Raw genomic sequence first — 22,742 nt, 5'->3', positions numbered from 1 at the left:
TACCAGAGTACCTGTCACCTGCCCAACAAAGTACCCGAGTACCTGTCACCCTTCATACAGCCACCATGTCTAAGTCCAAAAAGGTTTATATACGTCCTCCGTTTAAACCTAAATACCGGTGTTATGGCAGCAGATAGCTGCCATAACCCTGGTATTTTTTTAAACGGTGGACGGTTGGCTTTCCGATAAGGGTGGTCCCAGCGGCGGATTCACCGTGGGATCACCCTTCCGGGATGGCGGAAGAGGCGCCCCCCTCCTGACGCGTTCCGGTCCTTTTCCCCGCTTACCGGACCCGCCGGCAGCGGGGAAAACGATCCGGTCCCGAATCCTCACAGACAGGATGTCGAGTGAGGGCAAGCTTGCCCTCACTTGACTCTATGGTCTTGGAGGACCGGAGCTACGGAAAATGTTGTTGCCTAGCAACCGGTTTAAAGGTCCTTTTTTTTTTTTTCATTTTATATTATAATTATTTTTTTTTTTTTCTATCTTTTAGTGTACTTGTGAGATCTGAGGACTTTTTGACCCCAGATCTCACAAAAAAGAGGTCCTGTCATGCCTATTTCTATTACGAGGAATATTTACATTTCTTTTAATAGAAATAAAAATGATCAATTTTTTTTTTTTTTTTAAACGGTGTAAAAATAAAAAATAATAAATAAAATAAATAGTAAAAAAAAAAAAAAAAAAAAATTAAAGCGCCCTGTCCCCGTTAGCTCGCGCGCAGAAGCGAATGCATACAGAAACCCCGCCCACATATGTAAACGGTGTTCAAACCACACATGTGAGGTATCGCCGCGATCGTTAGAGCAAGGGAAATAATTTGAGCCCTAGACCTCCTCTGTAACTCAAAGATGGCAACCTGTAGAAATTTTTAAATTGTCGCCTATGGGGATTTTTAAGTACCAAAGTTTGTCACCATTCCGTGAGCGTGCGCAATTTTGAAACATGACATGTTGGGTATCTATTTACTCGGCGTAACATTATCTTTCACATTATGGAAAAAAATTGGGCTAACTTTACTGGTTTCTTATTTTTTAATTAAAAAAAGTGAATTTTTTCCAAAAAAATTGCGTTTGGAAGACCGCTACGCAAATACGGTGTGATAAAAAATATTGCAATAATCTCCATTTTATTCTGTAGGGTCTCTGCTAAAAAAAAATATATAATGTTTGGGGGTTCTAAGCAGTTTTCTAGCAAAACAACTGATTTTAGCTTGTAAACACCAAATGTCAAAAATAGGCCTAGGCAAGTGGCTAGGATGCATGATGATGCTCCTTGGATGTTAGGCCCCTCTATATGGCTAGGCTGTGAAAAAGTCTCACACATGTGGTATTGCCATACTCAGGAGGAGTGGCAGAATGTATTTTGGGGTGTCATTTTTGCTGTGTACATGCTATGTGTTAGGAATATCCTATAAATTGACAACTTTGTGTAAAAAAAAAAAGTTTTCATTTTTTTCCCACATTTTCCAAAAACCTGTGGAAAAAAATGATATGTTCAAACGACCCATAATGCCTCATAGAATATACGTTGGAGTGTTTGCTTTCCAAAATGGGGTCATTTTGTGGACTTTTCCATTGTATTGGTGCTCTAGGGCCTTGAAAAGTGTGATAGGTAGTAAGAAAGTTTTATGTGTATTTATGCTCCTAGAACGCCTGAATGTGCTTCTTGGACGTGGAGTCTCTTTTTGTGGCCAGGCTGTGTAAAAGTCTCACACATGTGGTATCGCCATACTCGGAAGGAGTAGCAGAATGTATTTTTGGGTGTAATTTTTGCTGTGTACATGCTATGTGTTAGAAATAGCTTATAAATTGACAACTTTGTGGGAAAAAAAAGAAAAAAAAAATTTTTCTTCATTTTCCCAAGAATTGTGGGAAAAAATTACAATTTCAAAAAACTCACCATGCCTCTTACTAAATACCTTGGACTGTCTACTTTACAAAAAGGGGTCATTTGGTCGGTATTTGTACTGTCCTGACATTTCAGGGCCTCAAGAAAGGAGATAGGCAGTCAGTACATCTGGTGTGATCAATTTTCAGTAATTGGTACCATAGCTTCTAGACTCAATAACTTTCACACAGACTAAATAATATACACTAATTTGGGTTAATTTTACCAGAGACATGTAGCAGTATACATTTTGGCCCAAATGTATGAAGAAAAATTTATTTTTTGCAAAATTTCATAATTGAAACTAAAAAAAAGTGTTTTTTTTTCAAAATTTTTGCTCTTTTTTTGCATATATCACGAGAAAAAAAAACCCCAGTTGTGATCAAATACCACCAAAAGAAAGCTCTATTTGTGTGAAAAAAATGATAAAAATTTTGTTTGGTTATAGTGTAGCATGACTGAGCAATTGTCATTCAAAGTGTGAGAGTGCTGAAAGCTGAAAATTGGTCTGGGCAGGAAGGGTGTCTAACTGCTCTGTATGGAAGCGGTTAATGGAAATTAAAACTATCAACCTACAGAAGGCTGAATTCAAAGACACTTTGAAAATCAAAGTGAAAAAATGATGCAGCAGGCTAGTCCATTTTAAAAGTGCAGCAACTCAAAATGGTTCACAGTAGTCTGTATGGCCCCCATGTGCTTGTATGCATGCCTGACAACCTCAGGAAAAGCTCCTAATGAGACGGATGGTGTCCTGGGGTATTTCCTCCCAGATCTGGACCAGGGCATCACTGAGCTCCTGAACAGACTGAGGTGCAACCTGGTGGTGTCGGATGGAGGTGTTCTATTGGATTTAGGTCAGGCAATCATTGGGGGGGCCATTCAATGGTATCAATTCCTTCATCCTCCAGGAACTGGCTGCATACTCTCGCCACATGAGGCCGGGCATTGTCATGCACCAGGAGGAACCCAGGACCCACTGCACCAGCGTAGGGTCTGACAATGGGTCCAAGGATTTCATCCCGATACCTAATGGCAGTCAGGGTGCCATTGTCTAGTCTGTAGAGGTCTGTGAGTCCCTCCATGGATATGCCTCCCAGACCATCACTGACCAACCACCAAACCGGTCATGCTGAACAATGTTACAGGCAGCATAACGTTTTCCACGGCTTCTCCAGAACCTTTCATGTCTGTCACATGTGCTCCGGGTGAACCTGCTCTCATTTGTGAAAAACACAGAGCGCCAGTGGCGGACCTGCCAACTCTGGTGTACAATGGCAAATGCCAATCAAGCTTCACGGTGCCGGGCAGTGAGCACAGGGCCCACTAGAGGACGTCGGGTCCTCAGGCCACCCTCACGAAGTCTGCTTCTGATTGTTTGGGGAGAGACAATTTACACCAGTGGCCTGCTGGAGGTCATTTTGTAGGGCTCTGGCAGTGCTCATCCTGTTCCTCCTTGCACAAATGAGCAGATACCGGTCCTGCTGATGGGTTGGGGACCTTCTACGGTCCTGTCCAGCTCTCCTAGAGTAACTGCCTGTCTCCTGTAATCTCCTCCATGCGCTTGAGATTGTACTGGGAGACACAGCAAACCTTCTGGCAATGGCACATATTGATGTGCCACCCTGGAGGAATTGGACTGCCTGTGCAACCTCCATAGGGTCCAGGTATCGCCTCATACTACCAGTAGTAACACTGACTGAAGCCAAATGCAAAACTAGTGAAAAACAGTCAGTAAAGATAAAAAGTAGGGAAAAAAAATGTCAGTGACCATTCCTGTTTTGGAAGTCGTTTCATTGTTGCCCGTCTAGTGCACCTGTTAAATTAACACCAAAACAGCTGAAACTGATTAACAACCCCCTCTGCTACTTAACTGACCAGATCAATATCCCAGAAGTTTGACTTGATGCTATATTCCGATTAAAAAAAGTGTTCCTTTAATTTTTTTGAGCAGTGTGTGTGTATATACACACACACACACACACAGTTAGGACCATATATATTTGGACACAGGCACAATTTTCACACTTTTAGCTCTGTATGACACCAGAATAAAATTAAAACAAAACAATCCAAATTAATTTGAAGTGTTTTAATTCAAGGGGTTGAACATAATCAAGTACAAATTTTGGGAACTGCAACCATTTTTATACACACACACCCCCCCCCCCCCCATTTTCAGAGGCTAAAATGTAATTGGACAAATTAATATAATAATAAATAATGAAAAGACATAATAAAATATTTACAAAAATGTGAGGGGTGTACTTACTACTGTGAGATACTGGTGAGCAGCACTTCAGTGCAAAAGCAATCAGGCCGTCCCACCAGCCGTATATAGAAATAGTCCACAGGGATTGCTGCACATAAGATTTATTGGAAAAATTCCCTACAATTTCTCCAATAAATACCATGTGCAGCAAACCCTGTGGACTGTTTCTATATATATAATTATTATACACACACATCCTACTTACTACGCTTCCTGGTTTCTGGCCAAAACGAGGTTATACATCCCAGGAGTCTTCAAGGGAATTTTTTTTCATTCATCTAGAGGCCGCAGCTAGAAACGCTGGGGGGGGGGGGGTTAAAGTTATTTCTCAACAACCCAAAGCATGGAGACATGGATGGATGGTGGAGTTTGCTTAGAATATTAAAAAAATAATTAAATTGCGTTTGGTGCTCAGACACAGTTAAGTTCTGATTTAAGCAACTAGGTTGGGGCTTCCTGCAAAAATTCACAAAATTAAGTTGTGCGTTTCATATCTTGTAATAATCTGTATGTAAGTGGTATGACCAAATGACTTGAGGGTAGATCTGTGTCATAGACTGCTGGTTCTAGATCAGGGGCGTCAAACTCAATTTCATCAGAGGCCATATCAGCATTATGGTTGCCCTCAAAGGGGCTGGTTGCATCTGTAAGACTAGATGTCCAGAGCAATACACCCCCCCCACCCATTATATCAAATGTCAAGAGCCTCCTACCCTCCCATACATCACAGTGCACCCCCCTTCTCTTGTGCTGCTACCAGGAAGAAGCTGGAGGCAGAGCTGGTAAGCAAAGGTGCCGGGTTTGGAGGAGGACCAGAGGAGGGCTGAAGTCAGCTATACTAAGAGCAGGGGAGGCAGAGACAAGGGGGTGCTGCAGTTGCAAGAGAGGTGCAGGATCAGTTGGAGTTCTTCCCATTGCTGCATGAAGTAGTGCAGGATCAAGCAGAGGAGTTATGTCCTTCTCTCTGCTACAGACTGCTGAGACAAGGTGGGGACAGAGACGAATAAGCATAAAGAAATTAATGTTTGTGACGCTGCCCTCCTGAAATGATCGACAGACAACTGTATTTGGGAATTTGAAAGTGGTAACAGGTAAATGCCTTCTATTACTCTCTATAGATAAAAAAATAAAAAATAAAACACTACAACAACATAAAAACTACAGTTACGAAAACTGAAGTCAAAAGAACATAAGGATGTAACATGTTACTAAAATTTACATTTTTGTTTTTGTAATTTATGCATCACGACAAGCAATATCCAGAAATTTACATTCAGTCCAATCTACTTTAGTATAATCAGCTGTGCAAAGTAGAATATTCAACTGGGGAAAAAAAAAAAAAAAAAAGCAGAGATACAATGCTAAAGGGAAATAATGTAATTATTGGGAAATGTTGCTGCCAAAGATGCGTGTCCTCTTTGAGAGTTGACAGGGTTAAGTGCATGACTAGCATCAAAATGCTTTCATATATTGCACAGAGAAATTGTGCGTCTTCCCTGACTCCTGACACCGGCAATCATGAGCACAAATTGAAAAATGTTGCCCTGTTAAAGATAGTTGATGGAACAGAAAGGAGGAACAGAGGCAGCAGATGACTAATAGCATGCTGGAAATAAAAAGGATTGAGGAAGCAGAGTAAAGTACTTTTCCTTTATTTTCCTTTATTGCTGCTGCATCAACCCTAGCATGGAAAGGTTCTTTGTTATCTCTCACGTTTTATGTTGTACCTTCAGAGAAGTAAAGCTTCCAGCCTTTGTATGGGACATATTTATCCAAGGAAGTCTGGGTATATCGAGGTCTGGCAGGTGATCCAGGAAAACCTAAACAAATAATAAAATAAAAAGAAGAAAAAGAAACAAAAAAGTAAGGAAAAAGAAAAAAAAAAAAAAGAATAAGAAAACAATCAATTGAAAAAAAAAAAAAAATCAGAAGTTGATTTGGATGCATTACTAAGGTTAGCTATACACAATTATATTTCTTTAAAGGCTAACTCCACTTGTATTTAGGGTGTAACATGTTGCTAAGCAAACCCCCGTCCCCATGACAGCATGTTGGGTTCTACGCCGCAGCCTCTGTCACTTTTGAAATCTGTGCAGGGCTCTATCTGCACAGCCGCGTCATTTAGTCAGAGTTCTTCATCTGAATAAACTACAAGTCCTCTCTGCCACTGCGGAAGACGGACTTGTAGTTCTCAGTGCAATACAAGTGCAGTGATCACCACACTGGTAGTCCATTGAGCCTTCCTCCATCTCAGTAACTGAAAGCCTGTATCTCTCTATGTACAGAGGGCTGGTGCAAGAGACTGCAGGAGCCAGGCACTGCATCCACTATTTACTGGGACCATTTACAAAGCTGCATGCACTGGGGGCAACCTGCTGTGAAGCTACAAGGAATCACAATCAGCTGCCCACAGTAAACATGCCAATGCCGTCGGGGACCCAAAGACGGATAAAGAAGCAGTTTGGGTGAGGGCGACGATGGACCCCTGGACAGGTGACGGTCATTTTATTAAAAGTCAACAGCTACAGTATTTGTAACTGCTGACTTTTAAAGCCGAAGTCCACCCTAACACTAAAATCCCTGCATCTACAGACATCCACGATCTAACACTAACTTATCAACCCAGTAAAGAATAAATTAGTAAACATATCTTTTCTGAAGCAGATCTGACCCGATCCCACGCTGAGCTGTCAGCAGCGGCTTCACTGTGCAGGCGGGTGCAGAGGACACATCTGACAACACAAGCCCCATAGTAAGTCTATGGGTGACGTCACTTCCCATTCATCTCACACCCGTTATCGGCCGTGTCCTCTGCAGAGCTTCCGCCTCTGGAGACAGGATTGGATCAGCTTAAAAAAAGGTAAGAATACTGATTTCTTCTTTACAGGGTTAGACAGGTTAGTGTTAGATTGTGGAGATCTATAGATGCAGGGATTTTAGTTTTAGGGTGGACTTATCCTTTAACTTTTTTTTTTTTTAATACAGGGTGAAGATCCTCTTTACCATATGGAAGAAGTGGAGGATACCAGTGGAGCTGCATGAAACCAGGCTGATCAGTGTGATTTCTGAGGACAGCTTTAAGCTACAATCACACCTCTGCGTTTTAGGTCTGGAAGAGTTTTAGCACGGACCGTATGTTTAGGCTCCTTTCACATTTGTGCAGTTTGTCATGTCACTTTGGACATCAAAGTCACATGACAAATGGCTCCCTATTTTTTCAATGGCATTCGTTCAAATAGGAGCGACTTTGAAAAGGTGCGGGCACTACTTTGGTGCGACTTTTGGTAAGACTGTCGCAGAGAATGTAAAGTCGGATCACAAATGCTCCAGTTGCACACTTTCGGGCAATGCGCTAATGTGAATGAAGTCTAAAGGTGTATTTTAGGTTTGTGTTAACAAAAGATTTTCATGTTACAATTTATTTCTATGGAAGATGATGCATTTCACTAGAAAATGCACCTGAAAAACAGAAACTTAAGTGAGCAGCACAGTGGCCAAGTGCTTAGCACTTCCCCCTAGTAGCATTAGGGTTGTTGGCTCTGAATCCCAACCACAACACTACCTGCCTGGAGTTTGCATGTTCTCCCTGTATCTGCGTGGGTTTCCTCCAGGTACTCCGGTTTCCTCCCACACTCCAAGGACATGCTGGTCGGTTAATTGGCAACTGTCTAATTTGGCCCTTGTGTGTGTATGTAGGAAATTTGAGTTAGGCTAAGTTCACATGTAGGCGTTTTGGGGCATTTTTCTGCTCTAGGATCAGCTCAAAAAACACCCAACAAGATCACATCTGAGCGTTTTAACCACTTGCCGTCTGCTCACTAGAGCTCTACTGCGGCAAAGTGGTTCGTTATCGTCTGGCGACATAGACCTATGTCGCCAGACACTCCCCTTTCTCGGTGGCACGCGCGCGCTGCCGGAGGCCCGCTCCCGCTGTATTCAGTCACAGCGGGAGTCGGGTCAGGGCGCCGCTGCTCTTCCCCGATCGTCGGGGAATCGAGTGCAGAGATCCGCCTGCTTGTGTAAACAAAGCCGGCGGATCTCCTAAGTGACAGGCAGTGTCAGATTGCAGGGTTCAGCACAGCTGAACCTGCGATCTGTCCCTGTGTCACATAGTCCCCTCCGCCCACACACGTTAGTAAGCACCAGGCATACATTAACCCCTCCCTCTCCAATAAAATTAACCCCTTCCCTGCCAGTGTCATTTTTACAGTAACAGTGCATATATATATAGCACTGATTACTGTAGTAATATCACTGGTACCCCCAAAAGTTTAAAAAATGTCAGTCAAGGGTCCGATCTGTCCGCCACAATGTCGCAGTCCCGCAAAAAAAAAAAAAAAAAAAAATCGCAGATCGCCGCCATTAATCGTTAAAAAAAAAAAAAACACCAAAAATGACAGAAATCTTTCCCTTAGTTAGTAACGCAATAACTTTTGCGCAAACCAATCAAAATACGCTTATTGTGATTTTTTTTTACCAAAAACATAGGTAGCAGAAAACAAATTGGCCAAAAAATTAGATTTTTACATTTTTTTGGGGGGAATTTCACAAAATATTGTTATTTTTTCAAAATTTACGCTCTTTTTTTGTTTATAGCGCAAAAAGTAAAAATCGCACAGGTGATCAAATACCACCAAAAGAAACCTCTGTTTGTGGAAAAAAAAGGACGTAAATTTTGTTTGGGTACGGCGTCGCACGACCGCGCAATTGTCAGTTAAATTTGCACAGTGCCGAATCGCAAAAAGTGGCCTGGACGTTAGACAGCAAAATCCTCCGGTGGTAAAGTGGTTAAGCAAAAACGACCAACGCTCAAAAAAGTACATGAGCTTCTTTTTGGGCAGATTACAGGCGTTTTAATTTTTTTCCATTGGTCACTTGTCAACCTAAAAACGCCCGCACAAAAACACCTGTAAAACGACTGTAAAAACGCCTGAAAAAACGCCTAAAAAAAACCTGTAAATAGCAACGCCAAGATGTGAACATAGCCTTAATGATCTTAGACTGTAAGCTCCTCGAGGGCAGAGACTGATGTGAATGTACAATATATGTAAAGCGGTCCATAAATTGACAGCGCTATACAAGTACCTATAATAAATACAATGTTTAAAAAAATGAGAATGCATCAATGTATTTTTAATTAAAAAAATTGTCTCACTTACATGAAGGCTCATTTCCAGGGTTTTTGTTCCAAAGTGCACTCTGCCCCCTCCCGTTGCCTCTTTGCTTCCAGGGTCGGCCTCCTCCTCTCCATGCCCTCGAATATTGATTTTCTCCTCCACCACCTCTCCAACCTCTTGATCCTCCTCTAAAGCTCTGACTCATTCCATAGCTTTACAAATTACTCAAACAGCAATACGGCTCTCTGTAAATCAAAGAGAATAAAGAGAAAATGATTGGGCTGAGCATGTGGTGAAGCTGAAATGCTAGGAGCGGCTCTATGCCTAGACCTAGTCTTCTCTGTTTATTCTTATGTAATTCCATCACTATTTCTAATGTTTCTGAACAGACATTATTTTTAACCACTTCGCCTTTTTTCTGACACTTGTTGTTTACAAGTTAAAAATCAGTATTTTTTGCTAAAACCCCAAACATTTTATATATATTTTTTAGCCTAGACCCTAGAGAATAAAATGGCGATCGATGCAATATTTTATGTAACACTGTATTTGCTCAGCAGTCTTTAAAACACATTTTTTTTTTGGACAAAAGTACACTTTCATGAATACAAATAAAAAAACAAATAAATAAACACAACAAAATAGTAAAAAGTTAATCCAATTTTTTTGTATATTTTGAAAGATGTTACGCCGAGTAAATAGATACCTAACACGTCGCGATTTAAAATTGCGTACACACTCTTTTTGCCTGTTCTCCCCCACCTCTTGCCCTTGGGGCTCTGCGACGGGCGCTCAGCCGGCTTTACCTGCCGGTGGATACCGTCTTTTCCCAATGTGTTGTAAGCCCCTTTCCTTTTTTGGGTTTCATAGTGAGAAAAGTTTGCTCTGGGTTGATACCCAGCCCACGTTAACTGCTGTCTGGCATTGCTCTGATACACGATGTTCTCCATTATCTGTAGATCTACTGTAGTTTCACTGAGTATCTGATGATCTTAGTTTTTTTTCCATGTCCTTTCATGCTAAGAGCCGGTTCACACTGTCGCGACCATAAGTCGCCCCATGTCGGAGCGACTTTTTAACGCGATTTTACCGTGACTTTACCGCGACTTGTGAATTATTTTGCGTGACTTGTTTGGCCAATCAGAATATGATGTGTTGTGACCTAATTCCCCTTTTCTGTTTTTTTTTACTCATTTCCTCATTGCCCACTAGTGCCACGTATCAGTGTCCACCAGTGCCACGAATCAGTGTCCACCAGTGCCACAAATCAGTGTCCACCAGTGCCACAAATCAGTGTCCACCAGTGCCACAAATCAGTGTCCACCAGTGCCACAAATCAGTGTCCACCAGTGCCACAAATCAGTGTCCACCAGTGCCACAAATCAGTGTCCACCAGTGCCACAAATCAGTGCCCACCAGTGCCACAAATCAGTGCCCACCAGTGCCACGTATCAGTGCCCACCAGTGCCACGTATCAGTGCCCACCAGTGCCACGTATCAGTGCCCACCAGTGCCACGTATCAGTGCCCACCAGTGCCACGTATCAGTGCCCACCAGTGCCACGTATCAGTGCCCACCAGTGCCACGTATCAGTGCCACGAATCAGTGTCCACCAGTGCCACTCACACAGACCAAGCAGAGATAATGAAATATATATACCATTACACACACACACACATATACAGTGGGTACGGAAAGTATTCAGACCCCCTTAAATTTTTCACTCTTTGTTATATTGCAGCCATTTGCTAAAATCATTTAAGTTCATTCTTCTTCCTCATGAATGTACACATAGCACCCCATACTGACAGAAAAACACAGAATTGTTGACATTGTTGCAGATTTATTAAAAAAGAAAAACTGAAATATCACATGGTCCTAAGTATTCAGACCCTTTGCTCAGTATTTAGTAGAAGCCCCCTTTTGATCTAATACAGCCAGGAGTCTTTTTGGGAAAGATGCAACAAGTCTTTCACACCTGGATTTGGGGATCCTCTGCCATTCCTCCTTGCAGATCCTCTCCAGTTCTGTCAGGTTGGATGGTAAACGTTGGTGGACAGCCATTTTTAGGTCTCTCCAGAGATGCTCAATTGGGTTTAAGTCAGGGCTCTGGCTGGGCCATTCAAGAACAGTCACGGAGTTGTTGTGAAGCCACTCCTTCATTATTTTAGCTGTGTGCTTAGGGTCCTTGTCTTGTTGGAAGGTAAACCTTCGACCCAGTCTGAGGTCCAGAGCACTCTGGAGAAGGTTTTTGTCCAGGATATCCCTGTACTTGGCCGCATTCATCTTTCCCTCGATTGCAACCAGTCGTCCTGTCCCTGCAGCTGAAAAACACCCCCACAGCATAATGCTGCCACCACCATGCTTCACTGTTGGGACTGTATTGGACAGGTGATGAGCAGTGCCTGGTTTTCTCCACACATACCGCTTAGAATTAAGGCCAAAAAGTTCTATTTTGGTCTCATCAGACCAGAGAATCTTATTTCTCACCATCTTGGAGTCCTTCAGGTGTTTTTTAGCAAACTCCATGTGGGCTTTCATGTGTCTTACACTGAGGAGAGGCTTCCGTCGGGCCACTCTGCCATAAAGCCCCGACTGGTGGAGGGCTGCAGTGATGGTTGACTTTCTACAACTTTCTCCCATCTCCTGACTGCATCTCTGGAGCTCAGCCACAGTGATCTTTGGGTTCTTCTTTACCTCTCTCACCAAGGCTCTTCTCCCCCGATAGCTCAGTTTGGCCAGACAGCCAGCTCTAGGAAGGGTTCTGGTCGTCCCAAACGTCTTCCATTTGAGGATTATGGAGGCCACTGTGCTCTTAGCAATCTTAAGTGCAGCAGAAATCTTTTTGTAACCTTGGCCAGATCTGTGCCTTGCCACAATTCTGTCTCTGAGCTCTTCAGGCAGTTCCTTTGACCTCATGATTCTCATTTGCTCTGACATGCATTGTGATCTGGAAGGTCTTATATAGACAGGTGTGTGGCTTTCCTAATCAAGTCCAATCAGTATAATCAAACACAGCTGGACTCAAATGAAGGTGTAGAACCATATCAAGGATGATCAGAAGAAAAGGAAAGCACCTGAGTTAAATATATGAGTGTCACAGCAAATGGTCTGAATACTTAGGACCATGTGATATTTCAGTTTTTCTTTTTTAATAAATCTGCAACAATGTCAACAATTCTGTGTTTTTCTGTCAGTATGGGGTGCTATGTGTACATTCATGAGGAAGAAGAATGAACTTAAATGATTTTAGCAAATGGCTGCAATATAACAAAGAGTGAAAAATTTAAGGGGGTCTGAATACTTTCCGTACCCACTGTATATATATATATATATATATATATATATATATATATACACACACACACATATATATATATATATATATATATATACACATACCATATAGGCATGGCTGCAATGTGGGGAATGCCTGGCTAATCTTTCTTCTTCCTGGAAAGTCTGGCAAGTCGCTTCAATTAAGATAAGGAGGCCGCTCCCATTGAAGTATATGGGACAAGTCGGATCACAGGTCGCCTCAAAGTAGTACAGGACCCTTTTCTGAAGTCGGAGCGACTTCAGTAGTGCCAATTAAGACGGCACTGATTGATTAACATTGCTTTTGTTATGTCAAGCGACCTGGGGCAACCTGGGGCAACACAAGTCGTGCTAGTGTGAATGGGCTCTTAGAGTAGATCTGTTGTCTATTTACTTTTTCTGCCTGACATTGTCTTATTGTATTCACCTTTCTCACTTGTTTGATGTATTTTGATTCTGTACGCTTCAACACAGCTATGTTTGAAAATGTGTACATTACTTGTATTCTTTCTTGTCTTTAATAAAGAAGAATTTGAAAAAAAAAAAATTGCGTACACTCAAAGAATGGCGGCAAACTATGGTACTAAAAATGTCTGTAGGTGTCGCTTTAAACATCTTTACCAGTTACCAGTTTAGAGTTACAGAGAAGGTCTTGCACTAGAATTATTGCTCTCGCTCTAACAATCGTGGCAATATCTCACATGTGGTTTGAGTACGGGTTACATTTGCGGGCATGACTTACGTATGCCTTCGTATCAATGTGGCAAGTGATGGCGCCCTAAGTGAAAAGGTGAATAGCTCCCCTTTAAGAGTGATAAACCACTCTCGAATTGAAAAGGAAATTAATAAAAGGTGTTGGCGCTTTACCGTGTGTATACTCCTATATGAACATCCATGTCCCTAGAGGGCCATCTGAGACTGAATAGACAGTATGAGTGAAAGAGAATTACATATAAATTAATTACGTATAATTACGATAAATTAAAACGTAAAACAATAATTGCAAAAATAAAGCAAAAATGCATCCAATGTGACTGTGTTCACCACCAATAATCAAGTGCTTCTTGATGCATAGGTCTTCTAATTGCTTCACCACGGGGGCTCAGAAGGTAGATGGTAACTCACCAGAGGTGTTTGACCCCTTTTTTTACAGAAGGTCAAAATGCACTTTTTAGAAAACCAGATTGGTTTCTTAGCTCACGCCACTCCAATGATCCCTCGGTTGTAACTAGAAAGTAAGGATGTACTCCACCAGGGACACAAAGAAGGACTTTATAGTGTAGTATATTTATTGATGTTTAAAAGAAGGCATAAAAAAAGATATTGCACTCACATGTAACAGTGCCTAGGCCTGGCACTGGGGGATCTACAGCATGTATGGATCTGTCAGTTTAGCGCCCGCGTGCATTCCACGCCTCGTTCTCAGTACAGGGCCTTGCTAAGAAGTGACAAGGGAATCTGGAATTGACAAATCCCCGCTCCGACGTACGTTTCACTGTACTTGGCGTCCCTAAAACGCTCCGAAGTACCTTTCACCGTACTTTGCGTCCTTGTTTGTGTCCCTGGTGGAGTACATCCTTACTTTCTAGTTACAACCCGATGGATCATTGGAGTGGAGTGATGTGAGCTAAAAAAACAGTCTGGGTTTCTAAAAAGCACACATTTTGACCTTCTGTAAAAAAGGGGTCAAACACCTCTGGTGAGTTACCATTACCATCTGAGCCCCCGTGGTGAAGCAATTAGAAGAAATATGCATCAAGAAGCACATGATTATTGGTGGTGGGCACAGTCACATTGGATTTATTTTTGCTTTTTTTTTTTGCAATTATTATTTTTACATTTATTAATTTATATGTAATTCTCTTTCACTCATACTGTACATGCAGTCTCAGATGGTCCTCTAGGAGAAATGTATGTTCATATACGAGTACACATGGTGAAGCGCCAACACCTTTTATACATTTCCTTTTCAATATACATATGCGTTCACTTCTGCGTTCGAGCACAGAGGGATGGGACGCTTTCATTTTTTTTTTTTACACTTTACCTTTTAATATATTAATTTTTTTGATCAGTTTTATTGCTGTCACAAGGAATGAACGCATCCCTAGTGACAGTTATAGGCAGTGACAGGTCCTCTTTATGGACCCCAAATTCCTCCTTTGCACATAAAAGCATTCAAAAACGCCAAGTTTGGCTGTTTGGAATACTGACTTTTTTTTTTTTTTAAATCTGGCACCTTTAAGGCTCCAGTAACTAGAAGTGATGTCATGACGCCGCTTCTGGGTTACGAGATCCGATCAAAGCCGATTGAGGCTTTGTTCAGGTCCCCACCTGACCAGTGGGACGGGAGACCCAGGCGGAGTGGCGGAAGGTGGGGGGGGCGTTGGGACACACATCCCCTCCCGCTGCTTGCTAAGACAGTGGATCGGTTGATTAGCCGCATTAGTTGTGATCACAAGAAAGCCGACCGTCTGCTCTAAAAAAAAAAACAGTACCGGGGTAATGCTTGTAGCTGCAGGCATTGCTTCTGTACAACTCCTTGAAGCATATTTGCATTACATTGGCGTGAAGGGGTTAAGGCGCTGTATACTTGCTGTAACTGGGCGGTTGAAGTAGCTTAAAGATGAAGAGCGTTCAGCTGCAAACACTGGTTTGCTATTTATAAAAAGTTTTTCAATATTAGTAGAACTAAAGGCATTTATTTTTTTAATTTTAGATAAGGAGGGGGGGGGGGGGTACTTTGCCATATGTGTCCCATTGGGGAGATTTCCCTTCACTTCATGTCCCATGGCTAAAACAGGAAATCCCTCCAAAGTTAGGTAATCCCTGGTTGTCACCAGAACTATTTTTTGAGTGGTTTGGTGTGTTTTTCTCTGACACTGCTTTGATACAAAACTGACATCCTTTGCAGGAAGAGAGAGGGTGTACCCCCAGGGACTGCCCATAGGCATAGCCAGAACTTTTTTTCTGCCTAGTGTCCTACTCCTTTAGAGGGCAGTATTTTACGGTAAGTCAAAAATCCAGTTTTCTCTATCGTTCATTGACGGACGCAGTCCTCTGATGCATATCAGTAGGGACGTCCCAAAGCAGTGCCAAAATGAGGGGTGGGAACAGCAGAACAAAAGACAGTCCCCCAAGGCCTACTGATATGCATTAGAGGACTGCGTCCATCAATGAACGATAGAGAAATACTGATTTTAACTTGTAAGCAACAAGTGTCAGAAAAAGGCAAACTGACCTCATTTACAAACCGAAGTTCAGCCCTTTGATCTAAGACCCCATTCACACTAGCGCGACTTGTCAGGCAACTTGTCAGCCTGACAAGTCGCGCTCCCTCGCGGTCCATTGACTGCTACAGGACCCGTTCTAATAGGAGCGACACAAGTCGCTCCGACTTAGAAAAAGGGTCCTGTACTACTTCGGGGGGACCTGGAGCGACTTGGATAGATTTCCATTATGTGAAGTCCCTGCAAGTCGCTCTGAAGTCGTGGTGCATGGGAATGCACAAGTCCCCCCCGAAGTAGTACAGAGTCGTGACGCCTAAGCCCCGGTTCACACTAGGGCGACCTGGTCGCCTCACAGGTCGCCTCCCATAGGGAAGCTGCAGACCCGTTCTAATAGGAGCGACACAAGTCGCTCCGACCTAGAAAAAGGGTCCGGAGCTTCTTTGGGGCGACCAGGAGGCGACCGCCATAGACTTCAATGTTATGAAGTCCGTGGTGGCCGCTCCGAGGTCGTGGCGCGCTGCTCTCACCGCGATCTCGGAGGTCACCCCGGGAAGTAGCGTCGCGCGTATGTGAACCGGCGCTTAGTGTGAACCGGCTCTAAAGCAACCAAATGATACATTGTTTATAGTTATCTCTCAGCGCTGAGCAACGTTGATAAATATTTGATGGAGGCTTTTTTTTTTTTTTTTTGACAGCTGTGAGTGAGCAGAGAAAGGCTCTGCACTGTATGAATCATGGAAATGCTGGATTTAGAGCCGTTTCACACTGGTGCAATGCGAATCCACAGCGTGTTCCCGCATCGCACCGACTCGCAGGCAGTTCACACTGCCATATGCAAACTGCTGGGAGTGTCAATACAAAGTTAATGACACCCCCAGATTAGTTCGCATATCGCAGTGCGAACTGTCAATTCGGACAGGAAGCGGATCACATAGGTGTGAACACCCATGCGATCCGATTCTGGGGTAGACCAAGAAAAAGGTCCTGCACAACTTTTGGTCCGAATGCGATGCAAATTCAGCCATACAATCTGTATGTCTGAATTTGTATCGCACAGACATTGCATGTGATTTGCAGAGCAGAGCAGAGCAGTGCAGCTTGAATCACATGGCTATAGTGTGAACCGGCACTAATGCTGGCCATACACTATACAAAAAATCATTCAAACTGATATTCGAAAAACGAACACTCAGCCGTGAGAGCAGACGATCGTGCCTTCATGTATTGACTGAATTTGGAACAATAAATCGTTCAATGGGACATAAATGAATCATTTTGTCACATATACCTAGTGCAAAAGTTTGGGCAAGAAACACATTAACCTTTCAATTTCGAAATTCAAAACCGATTTTCTATTTGTGCCCATTAACCATTAAACGAACGAACGGACCAAATGACAGATGTTCGAACGATTTTTCGGCTAGTGTATGGCCAGCATATGATCTTGACGGGTTGAATTGAGATCGCACTTTAACGATTAATCGTGCAGCTGTGTCTGTGCAGCCACTGCATCCTAATTAATGTGAATGGGACTGCCTGCACACAGATGTAACTCCTGTGCACACCGTGCAGGCAAAACACGACCCTCACATGGGTGTACACCTAAAGTATGCCTGTGTGAAAGAGGCCTTAAAGCGGAGTTCCACCCTAATTTTGAACTTCACATCATGCATATCTATATCCCTATCTAAACTCGATTTGGCTATTTTTTTTTTTTATGTTCCCTTACCTAATTTTTAATGAAAAATAACTTCACTTCCTCCCACTTCCTCCTTATGCGGCCGCCAACGTCATTTCCTCCTTTGCATTGACTCCTGGGAGATGAGTGTCATCAATCCCAGGAATCAATGCGCGAAGTGACGAGGGACACTGGTGCAGGCACGAGAACAGCTTCTGGGCATGCGTAATGACACGGAACCAGCTGTAGGATGACGCACCTGCACAGGAAGTGATGAGGTATAGCATTCTGGGACTCGCAAAATCCAGGAAGAGGGACACTGAGGCTTCAGCTGCCCACACCACAGGTGGCCGCGCTGGACAAGAACTTCACAAGGTAATAAATTCATCCTGCAGGTTAGGGCTATATTCATATCGCCGAAGACACGATATTCAGGCATTAGGCAGGGAGAAGTCGGGATTCGGGGGGAGGAGGACGACTCACAGTGATTACATCCGTCCCACACTTCCCTCCCAGCTCTGCCTCTAGTATCCAGCCGACCACTCCGCCCTGCTCCGCCCATTGTCTCTCCTGGCTGCATCGGGGGCGGGATCAGGCTGTAATGTTTTGTAAATAGATTCAATGGAGAGACAATGGGCGGAGCAGGGCAGAGTAATGGTCGGCTGTTGACTAAGAGGCAGAGCTGGGAGGGCTGGAGTGCGGGGCGGATTGCATGGTGGCGGAGAGGCTACAGTGTTTGCAGCAGGAGAGGGGGGGAGAGACGTCCGGAGCATGGCGGAGGAGCACCGCGGGACAAAGGCTGCTTCACTCAGCCCGCTTCCTCTACACTCCGGCTCCGACACAAGGCTCGGGCGGGAGAAGTTCTACAAGTGTGGTGGATCCCCTGGCAGAAAGCTGAGCTCTGCTCACTGATCCCTCCTCCGGAGACTGTCTGGGAGAAATATCGCGATATATATCGTTAAAAACAAAATATCGCAATATACTTTTTCCCCAATATCGTGCAGCCCTACTGCAGGCACACTAAACAGGGGACAGTTTAGAGGATATCATTGTTTAAATGCACTAGCCCTGACTATTCTAGGGGAATTTTTAGGTTAAAAAAAAAAAAAAATTTGGTCGGAACTCCGCTTTAATGTAGAAATGAATTGCTGAAACAAATGGCTCCTAAACATGCAAGCTACACAAGTATCATGTGGTGATGAATGAGTGCTCTGGCGGGGTGGGGCGTCTCCTTGTCAGAACACAATAGCTCAGCGAGGGAGATCGCTGTACTGACATTGGATCATTAGTACAGCGGCTCTAGGACATAGTACAGCGGCTCTAGGACATAGTACAGCGGCTCTAGGACATATAAATTGTAATAAAAACACTTAGACAGAGCACACCATTAGCAATACTCTGTATCATGTTGCTCTCCCTGCATGCTTGTATAATAAATACATCTACTTTTTGAAATCGGCTTCAGCAAACAGAATGGTACAGAGACCAGATAAGTTTGGGTTTCCGTGTCACACATACAAGAAAAAAAACGAAATGCAGGGAAGGTCTTTAAATTGAGGTTATCATTTTTACCTCTACTGTTGCCACCCAGTAGGTGATCATCTCCTTGGTTCAAACCATACACAAAAAAACTCTCCTGTAAAGAACACAGAAAAAGAGCCATTTGGAGACGAAAAAATGACGCAGTAGGGTAGTAATCAAAGTGTAAATTTATTGGTTATGCATCAAAGTGCAGATAATGGTAAAAATTGTGTTGTTAACAACCATGAGGTTGTTAGGGTGTTAGAGTTAGGGGGTTAGGGTTGCCTATTGCCGGTAAAGACACAGGGGATGGTTTTGACACAGGAAATGGGTCATGGACCCACCCCAAAGGTCACTAGTTTTTGGCTCAGAGGTCAAAGGTCATAGCTCCACCTAGTGTTGGACACCCTAACCATGAGGTTGGTATATGAAAAAGGGTGAGAATTTGAAAACAAAATACCCGTGTAACAACATGTAACAAAAAAACAGAAATAAAAACGTGTGGTGTAAGTAAATTGCGTCCCGGACGGCAGGTACATATTGGCAGAAATAGCTGAATCCCCACGGCAAAACAGCCGTATATAACTATACTAGGGATCGACCGATTATCGGCAAAACCGATATATTGAGGGCCGATATGCACTTTCCCCGATATATCGGAAACTGCCCCTGAGGTTACCGATATTTCAGGAAGTGCATGTACCGGAGTGATGCCTGCAGCTAGAGGCATCTCCCCAGTACCGACGTCCATATCCGACGATCGGCTGTCTTGTAATGACAACCGATGCGGCTGAGAAGCCGCTCGGCTGTCATTACAAGGAGCGGGAGGGGACAGCGGCTCGCTCGGGTCTCCCTTCCCACCAGGAGACCCGGGCAAACAGCCTGCACGGCCGCCGATAACCCGATCAAAGTCTCATTTGGCTCTGAATGGCCCTTGTTCGGGTTTCCATGCAAAAACCTGGAAGTGATGTCATAACATCACTTCCGGGTACTCGGCACCAGATTAAAAAAATTACAGCATTCAAAACAGCCAAACTTGGCGTTTTGAATGCTTTTAAGTGCAGAGGAAGGGTTTGGGGTCTTTTAGACCCCCAGATCCCTCCACAAAAGTACCGGTCAAGTGATAAAAAAAAAAAAATAAAAAATAAAAAATAAAGATAACGATATTCAATGGCCACAATATCGGTATCGGCAACAAAAAACCTATATCGGTCGATCATTAAACTATACCTAATGTAATGGACTAGGGAATGTCACATATGCCAAGCCCCTGGGAGCTCGAGCTAAAACAAGGCAAAGGGAACAGGAGAGAGAAGAAAAGAAATAGAAGGAACATGGGGACTGGAGGTGGGAATGCTGAACTCAATAAGGGGCAAATTGATTTTTATTTATGTTTTTTTTTTTTTTTTGTTATATGTTGTTACACGGGTAATTGTTTTTGAATTCTCACACTTTTTCATATACTAACCTCATGTTTGTTAACAACCCCATTTTAAGACCCCGGTCGCTCCGACTTAGGGGAGGACCTGTCAAGTCGCGTGCAGCAAGAACTTCACATAATGGAAGTCAATGCAAGTCGCCTCCAGGTCGCCCCCCGAAATAGTACAGGACCCTTTTTCTAAGTCAGAGCGACTTGTGTCGCTCCTATTAGAACGGCTCCTGTACTACACAGTGGGAGCGACGGTGCACAACTTGTCAGGCTGACCAAGTCGCCTGACAAGTCGTACCAGTGTGAATGGAGTCTTACCATTACCTGCACTTTGTTGCATAACAAATTGACACTTTGGTTACTACCCTACTGCGTCAATTTTTCGCCACCAAATGGCTCTCATTTTCTGTGTTCTTTACAGGAGAGTTTTTTTTTTTGTGTTTCTCCGTCACACATACTTTAATATTTTGTTACAAACAGATTTATAAATATATAATGAACATTTTGGAAACATGGATTGCAATTTATATTTAATGTTCATGCATATCTTATGTTGCCACAGCTGGCAACTGCAGACTTACAATTTGTTCTTCATGCAGTGGTTTGCAACCATGAGTACGCACAAAAACATTTAGCGCCGGTTCACAAATATGCGATGACAGACATTGCATGTGATTCGCAGCGCACTGCTCTGCAACCAGTATGGCTGAATTTGCATCGCATTCAGACACAACTCGCACAGGATCCTTTTTTGGGTCCGCAGCAGAATCGGATCGCATGTGTATTCACATCTATGCAATGCGATTCATGTCCGAACTGACAGTTCGCACTGCGATATGTGAACTGATCTGGGGGTGTCGTCAACTTTGTACTGACACCTCCAGCGATTCGTATATGGCAGTGTGAACTGCCTGCGAGTTGAATGCGATGTGGGAACCCGCAGTGGATTCGTAAGGTTCCCGCATCACATATTTATGTGTGAACCGGGTCTTAGAGGTACAAAAAAAAAAAAAAAACTGAATATTGGCAGTAAAAGGCAGTGACATGCTTAGGGGGATGCGGTACATTTTTTTCTGATTGTAAACTAAGTTTTGCTTAGTAGACAGCGGTAGCGCAGACCTCAGCTATTTATGCTTAAAGTGGTTATAAAGCCTTACATACTGTAAACCCAGGGAAGCAACTATCCTCAGGTGATACACAGAGATGAAACAAATCCTGCTATACAAGTTGTACCCGTTTACCCGCGGTCTTCTCTTCTCTACATCTGTTCAAGAATTCATAAAAGGTTGTCTGACCTGTCAGAAAATAGGGAGCAGAGAACTGGAATTACACTCTGCAGAGCTCAGTAAAGAGAAGTCTGAGAGCTGATTGGAGGGAAGGGACATCCCCCCTTTCACATAGCACACAGGAACAGAGCTGAGCCTGTCAATCAGGTAGAGATCCCTCCCCTGTCACCATTTTTCTCTTGGTGTCAGGAACACTTGTCAGAAGTTACTCATGCAGGGAATAGAGGAATGAAGTAGCAGACAGAAATGACACTTGGTTCTCTGGATTGAGACAAGTACACACTATAGAGGGATAGGCTTTGTTTATATTTAATATCTGAGGTTAACAATCAGTTTAACCACTTGCTGCCCACCCTATAGCAGAAAGTGGTTGCACTATCGTTGACTGGCCATCATATGACGTCCAGCAGGATAGACCGCTCAGCGAGGCTGCGGGGGGCGCACAGAGCGGCAATCAGTGGTGCGGTGTGTCACTCTGACACACCGCATCTCCGATCCCGGTAAAGAGCCTAATGATGTAGACTCTTTACCATGTGACCAGCTGTCTCCAATCACAGCTGGTCACAAAGTAAATAGGAAGAGCCATTGATCGGCTTTCCTTAGTTCGTGCCTGACTGGCACAAGTAGAGGAGAGCCGATCGGTGGCTCTCCAGACGGGGATGGGGGGGGGGGGTCTGTGCTGGTAGTCAGGGGATTGATTACCAGTGCAGACCCTTGGGGGGGGGGGGGGTGCCACTAGAGCCACCAGGGATTTCCCACCCATTGCCACCTGGGATGGCAATCAGGGCTCAGGGACCTTTTCAGTGCCCTCCTCATCAGAGCTGCCCATGATTGCCATCTATCAGTGCCACCCACCAGTGCCGCCTATCAGTGCCACCTATCAGTGCTGCATATTAGTGCCACCCCATCAGTGTTTGTCAGGCGGCCTTATCAGTGCTCATCAGTACAGGAAAAAACGTATTTACAAAATTTTATAACTTATTTTTTTTTTTTCAAACTTATCA

General features: G+C 43.6%; 1 protein-coding gene across 1 annotated transcript in view; it reads right to left on the bottom strand.

Annotated features, from left to right (window-relative positions):
* The window catches only part of MCM8 (minichromosome maintenance 8 homologous recombination repair factor), a 92,637-nt gene extending 83,120 nt beyond the window's left edge, over positions 1-9,517 (bottom strand). Inside the window, exons 1-2 of the mRNA XM_082251237.1 lie at positions 9,319-9,517; positions 5,887-5,979 (exon numbers count right to left, since the gene is read on the bottom strand). Coding sequence (XP_082107363.1) covers positions 5,887-5,979; positions 9,319-9,481 — 256 coding nt within the window. The 5' untranslated portion in view covers positions 9,482-9,517. The remainder of the gene's footprint in view (positions 1-5,886; positions 5,980-9,318) is intronic.
* Positions 9,518-22,742: the final 13,225 nt, after the last annotated feature.

This window comes from Pelophylax lessonae, assembly GCF_965119305.1.
Source record: "Pelophylax lessonae genome assembly, chromosome: 3".
In the NCBI taxonomy this organism is placed as follows: Eukaryota; Metazoa; Chordata; class Amphibia; order Anura; family Ranidae; genus Pelophylax; species Pelophylax lessonae.
Note: the sequence above shows the minus strand (reverse complement) of the source record. Positions and strands in the feature narration are given on the sequence as shown.